This window comes from Schistosoma mansoni (assembly GCF_000237925.1).
Source record: "Schistosoma mansoni, WGS project CABG00000000 data, supercontig 0041, strain Puerto Rico, whole genome shotgun sequence".
Taxonomy (NCBI): domain Eukaryota; kingdom Metazoa; phylum Platyhelminthes; class Trematoda; order Strigeidida; family Schistosomatidae; genus Schistosoma; species Schistosoma mansoni.
The window spans coordinates 1125750-1132646 of record NW_017386027.1 but is presented as its reverse complement, the minus strand read 5'-3'; the positions used below and the strand labels follow the sequence as shown (position 1 = coordinate 1132646).

Below are 6897 nucleotides of genomic sequence, written 5' to 3'. Positions count from 1 at the left end.
TCAGTCAGTCAGCTACAACGTAGGACCAGGCACATATATGCATCGGTCCAAGTTGCCATACCTCATCAGCACAATAAGATGAACACCCAATTCATAGAAGTAGTTCATTTAATAGTGGTAAGATAAAAAGAAAGGCTGTTTATAAGGATATAGTATAGGAACGAAGACAGATATGAAGCAATTTTAATCTCAAGGTTTAAGGGAAGATAAAGAGTGTATACACCTACACCATAGTGATAGATTCTGAGCCATGTCACACAAAGTCTTCAACCATTGGTTACGATAGTCGTGTGGACCCCAACCAAGTAGTCTGCATCTAACAACATGGCTCAGACTAGAAGTTAGACTTCAAGCACTGATGCCACGTTTTGGTTCGGCCGTCCCTAACTCTCTTCCAACCATCCCCAATACTAGTCAGCATAGCGCATCGTGGTAATCGATGTTCAGGCATACGTAACACTTGGCTCAACCATCTCAGTCGAAATTCAACTAAAAATTGGTTATTTTACAGTTTGTATAAAGACGTGTTTCCTTATGCAGATAGAAATGAAATAATAACAAATCAATGAAGAAAATAAAACCTACTTTTGGTAATCGTTTTTTATCATTCAATTTCCTGGAATTTAACATATCATTTTCATTAGGTAAAGGCTTCAAATAAATTTTTTGTGAACCAACTGAAGATGACAATGTTTGGACTAAAATGAAATTGGATATGAACAATAAAGACAAACTATGCATATTATAACAAGAGTATAAGTATCTACAAATTAATAAGTTCAGTTTGTTTGAGGTAGAGGGAAGTGAAAAAAAACAAAAACTGAAAAAAGGAAAATAGACAAAAGTCAGGTTGAACATCATTTTCAAGACCGATCAGTATTTTGGTAGATTTTCCTGAAATACACATTTGATATTTTCGTTGTTTAGCTGGGCTCTAAGTAATCTTTCAATTGTGGTTTTTCTGAGTCCAGTAAGACAAATAGACACTTGCCCTGAAATATGGTCACAGTCTAGACATGTGTTCCCGACTGTAGACGCTACCTTGAAATGGTGGTTGAGCTTGACTATCAAGATGACTCAACTGAGCAACATCAGTCGGAACGAGTGTTTCTTTAGAATCCACTACGCCAGACAGGTAGGTTGGAGAACTGTAAGACTAAGCGCAGAAAATTGAGGACCGAATGCGGAGTCATACTGCTAACAATCGAGGGGTGTGACAGCAGTACGGTGTTACCCTCGGACAACCAGCATCTTCAGCGATGGTGTCTTCCTACAACGGAAGAAAGAGGTTAGAAAAGGTCAACCCTGAAAATGTCACACCTCACCTTAACTCCCAAATTTCCATCTCCGACTGTAAGGCCTTTTAAAATGTGGAGCTAATACAACGAAAACTTCTGATAAGAAGGCTGTGCACGACCGACCCCAAGCAGTTGTTCCTAGGGATCTGTGGTCACGCTCCTAAGTCACTAAGACCACCACGAATTTAGCTTCCTTTCCAGGTCCCCCACGAAGAAATATCCTTCCAAGGTGTGGGCAACCAGGAAAGGACAACTGTTCTTATACCTCTATCAGCACCCGAGATCATCATGTTGACGATTGAATCCCTTACCTTTTAATATTTCTTCCATCCGCACAACTAATCCTACTCGTTTACTTTTATCACCACACACCACTAATGCTAGTGGTTTGAGTTCACGAAATGTTATTCTTAGTTTCCTGAAACCACGTTCTAAACTACATGTTGGAGCTTTTAAAGTTTGAACCTTGTGTCAGGTAGGAAAACAGGTTTATTTGGCTACGACTCTAGAATCTCGCACCATCGATGTACGTCGCATCACCGAAGCGCATATACAGGACTAAAGTAAGGTCATTCATTTGGCCTCACCTTGTCAATATAAAGAACCGATACGATTTACCCTTTGAGTATCTGAAGACCTAACCGGTACTTCCCATGGACTCGCTGGTATAGGTACAGAATTAAGTTTAAAAGCAAAACAGGCTCTGTCAGACTGGGTTCCAAGAGACAACCGACTGTGCGCTGTCCGATCAAATGGGACAGTAAGAACTAGGAAAAAACAGGAATACATGCCACTACCTTTTCTTTGTCTCTGCTCACGCTCCCACTGATTCTAGCTCGGACGAAGTTAATAATGAATTTTATGGGAAGCTGTTCGACTTAAAGGACTGATGCCATGTTTTCGTTTGACCGTCTCTAACTCTCTTCCAACCGTCTCTCCAACACTAGTCAGCATTGCACACCATGGTAACCGGTGTTCAGGCATACGTAACACTTGACCTAACGTCTTGGACGATGGGCGGAATTTTTCGAAGGGCAGTTCAACTGGCCTGCTGCTCTGGCAACATCAACCAGCTTGTCCTGCCCCCCATGGCCGGTGACGACTGATCCACCAAACGAGGCGGAAGTCCGCAAGGAACTCCAACTCTTGAAACGTTACAAATCACCGGGCCCAGATGACTTACCTCCGGCTCTTTTTAAAGATGGTGGTGACTTTCTGACTAAGGAATTGACTATGTTGTTTACAAGGGTTTGGGAGCAAAAAAGTGTTCCAACATCTTGGAATGAGTCAATAGTCGTCCCTATCTTTAAAAAGGGTTCACGTTGTTCCTGCAATAACTATCGGGGGATAAGTCTACTTTCGATTGCGTCCAAACTATTGGCTTCTATCATTCTTCGTAGGTTGTTTAAAACCCGCGAACGATTGACTCGCGAGGAGCAGGCTGGTTTTCGTTCTGGTCGAGGATGCATTGATCACATCTTCACCCTCCGCCAAATGTTAGAACACCGTCATACTTATCGCAGGCCAACAATCGTAGTGTTTCTTGATATCAGGGCTGCCTTCGATTCGTTGGACAGGACTGTTCTCTGGGATTGTCTATTGAAGAAGGGTGTGCCTGAGAAGTTCATTAACATCTTAAAGGCCCTGTATACGAACACCTCAGGCAGAGTGAGGGCATACAACCACCTTTCTCCCTTGTTCCATTCGAGCAGTAGGGTTAGGCAGGGTTGCCCGATCTCACCATTCCTCTTCAACTTTGCCATCGACGACATCCTGGAAACAGCTCTGGTGGATGTAAGTAATGGCAGTGTGGATATGTAGCCTGGAGAACGACTTCTCGACCTTGAGTATGCGGATGATATTGTCTTACTGTGCGATAATGCCCAAGGCATGCAATCAGCACTTAATCAGTTGGCAATCAGTGTCCGCAGGTACGGCATGTGCTTTGCACCCTCCAAGTGCAAAGTACTCCTACAAGACTGGCAGGATTCTAATCCTGTACTCACCCTGGATGGTGAGGAGATCGAAGTAGTTGAGAAGTTCGTGTATCTAGGTAGCTATATAAGTGCTGGTGGTGGCGTGAGTGATGAGATTGATGCACGTATAATGAAAGCCAGAGCGGCTTATGCCAATCTGGGCCATCTTTGGCGCCTTCGTGATGTTAGTCTGGCTGTAAAAGGTCGGATCTACAACGCGTCGGTGAGAGCAGTTTTGCTCTATGCTTGTGAAACCTGGCCTCTCCGAGTTGAGGATGTTAGACGACTCTCTGTGTTCGATCATCGTTGTCTCCGAAGGATTGCTGACATCCAGTGGCAACACCATGTTAGTAATACAGAGGTTCGGCATCGTGTGTTCGGGCGCAGAGACGATAATTCAATTGGTGTCACCATCTTGAAACATCGACTTCGGTGGCTTGGACATGTTTTACGAATGTCGTCCCAGAGACTTCCACGTCGTGCATTATTTGCCGACCCTGGGACTGGCTGGAAAAAGCGGAGAGGAGGTCAGTGTATGACATGGTGTCGTGGCATGAAAGAGAGCTGCAAAGGGCTAGCTTCCGTTGGTCCTTCACGACTCCCTGGTTGGGGTCCGAGAGATGGTGCAACACAGTGGCTAGAGACGTTATCAGATATGGCTCAGAACAGAAGCCAGTGGCGATCCTGCTGCAACCTTCTTTTACTTTCTACATAAAGAATGGTTCTAACTTTCCTAACTGAAAGAGTCCTCTGGTTGTACATTTCAGTCCGCCTTATCTTTTCATCCCTTCTCTTCCTACTTTCATTATTTTGTGTGGCGCATATGTACCTGGTGCCCTTTTGTACCAATATATATGTGTTTAAATAAATAAATAAATAAATAAACCTAACCATCTCATTCGATGAAGATTCACAATCTCATCAACTGATTTACCGTCATTCCTTAATACTCTGTGTCTAACCTCACTATTATTTATTTTATTTAAACACATAAATATTGGTACAAGGAAGCACTACATACATATGCGCCGCACAAATCTCATTCGATTTGTGTGAGGGCTGTGATACTACCGAGGTGCCCAGACTGAAGCAGGTGGTTTTCTTAGGGGGCCACACACGGAGCCTTTGACTTGAATGTCTGATCCACAAGGCAGTGGAGCATCGTGAGGAGATGCAGTCCCATGGTAGCCGGTGATTAACGGTTGATTCGTACGCCATTTGTTCCCTTAGGATACTGGAGCCCATGTGCACCATTGGTTTGGAATCAGGGTTTTCCAACTCCCCTAGGTGGATCCTCCACATCCACCAACCCGGTTAAAGCGCCGGACATTCGCTTTTCGTCCTCTCACTTTTGTGAGCAACACCCCCGCCACGAGAAGGCAGTGAGTAGGACTTCCCTGGCAGAGGCTATATATTCGCGTGGCCATATGAGAGCATTTCGAGAGGGAAAGCAGACTCTCCCCACTCTCGGCCGTACCAGGGCATCCAGTGATCCCAGAAATATTTCTAAGGCATTTGTGGTCAAATACTAGTAACTTACGAGTAACTTCTATTATTAATGGCCAAGTTTCGCAGCCATAAGTAGAACAGAGCGAACTTCTGTGCAGTATACTCGTCCCTTAATTGATAGACGGATATCTCGCCTTCGTCATAGGTCACGTAAGTTGGCAAAAGCCAAACGAGCTTTTTTGAATCCGTGAAGAGATTTCATCAGACGCCAACCCATTAGAACTGATCAGACTTTCGCGATAAGTGTTGTCTATGCGTTCGACTACTTCACTCCCTATTCTTAGTTCAGGTGTTGACTCAGGCCATTCCTGAAGCAAAAGCTCACTAATGTAAATGTGTGGCGCATATGTATCTGGTGCCCTTTTGTACCAATATATATATGTGTTTAAATAAATAAATAAATAAATAAATAATGTAAATCTAAGGTGTATTTTAGCTATCAATACTTCCCGTATATATGACATCTAGGACTCAAATGTGTAACTGAGAACAGAAGTGAATTTTGTTGGGGACTTGTAAGATAATACACTTGAAGGTAAATGAAGTAAGACAATATATATTAGATTACGAATACAATCACTAGGATCATTTATCAGTATTAGAGTCATTAAGTAATTTGTGATGAGGTTAAGCGGTGACCTTGTTACAAACAAATCACGTCTCTGAATATATTTCAGACAAATATTAACTGGATCTGCTATGACAAGAACGGTACAAGATGACTTCATTATCTCGCTCCGTAACTTTGACTAGCGTAATAGCAACGTGTGAGAAGTTTATGACAATGTTTAAACCAAGATGCTATTTTTTTACAAAATGGTATACGGATCTACATCGCTGACTGATTTCGAGTCATATCATAAAAACCTTCTGATTTTTCGACTAATATTGACAAGATATACAAAAAATCTTTAATTATCTACTATAACCCAATATTTTATCAATGTAAAGAGGAAGCTTACGTGAATTATTCAAATCTTCATTGGTTACAAAAATGCCATGACAATTCAGCTGATTTTTTCTTGAAGGTTTAGGATGACCACTATTGTCATCATTGTTCGTATCGTAAACATGAAGCATAATATTCTATGTATAACACAATTTGTCGATTTTAAGTAAGCATATTAATGTGATTGTCAAATATATCCAAATGTATTATCAATAAAATTGGTGATCTGTAACTAGATACAGTAAACAGAAAATGGAAATATTCAGTTAACGATAAGTAAAAGTACTCATATATGTTATGGCTTTAACTCACGTCAGTTAATGACAGTGCAAACAGGTGATTGTATGCTAATAAGCTACATGAAGTGCGCCTGAATAAAGACCACTAACATTGCTCTAATAAATAATTCCAGATTATATTTCTGTCCAACCAGATGAAGGCAACCCAGATGAATGGTAGCGTTAGGTCACATAAAAGCGACGGAAAGCGATTAACACATCCGAGATAAAACTATCCGGGCCATTGATCGCTTATGATGTATATGAGTTTTACACAATTTACTGAATATTAACATAGCCAGTATTCTAAATGCAACTGGTAATAGACATACGCCCTGATAATTACTCATTACACCATGTAGAGATTTTTAAGTGGCTTAAACACTTGGAGCCTACCATGACTCCTTACCCAATTGAATAAGCATCCTGAGAACACTACTATATATTCTTTTACAGAATCGTTTGTTGGCCTTTTAAATACGGAAACCTGTAGCTTTTTACCAGTAGTTTCTTCTTGACATCCGCTTATTTGAAATGATATTCAGTAGCTAGGTAACGTAGGAAGATGGTTGAAATCGCTGAAGTAATCGCCCACCCAAACTAGTATCCTAAGTTTTGTGTTCAGCACTCGGTAACTGTGTAATGACTATTTGTCGTGGCAACGACCGCAAAGTGTTTCAATCACAAGGCATCTTAGCACGAATGGCCCAAGTAAGTTAAAGCAACTTCCAGCAGTTATTAGATGAAGGAGACTTCCAATCGAGAAGGATGTTATGAACACCGAAGTTCTCAGTAATTACGAAAGCCTTTGATCTGAGCCGTTTTGATACATGCAGATCACATGTTTGAGGTTCATGTGATGACTGTGATCGATGGTTAAATTTTGA

The 6897-nt window shown here is 41.6% G+C and overlaps 1 protein-coding gene across 1 annotated transcript; it reads right to left on the bottom strand.

Moving 5' to 3' along the window:
- Positions 1–489: 489 nt before the first annotated feature.
- Positions 490–5863, bottom strand: Smp_169420 (hypothetical protein; the record flags this gene model as incomplete). Its single annotated transcript, XM_018790685.1, has 2 exons — positions 490–698; positions 5746–5863. 2 exons carry the CDS (start codon positions 5861–5863, stop codon positions 490–492), a joined length of 327 nt encoding a protein of 108 aa, XP_018646081.1.
- Positions 5864–6897: the final 1034 nt, after the last annotated feature.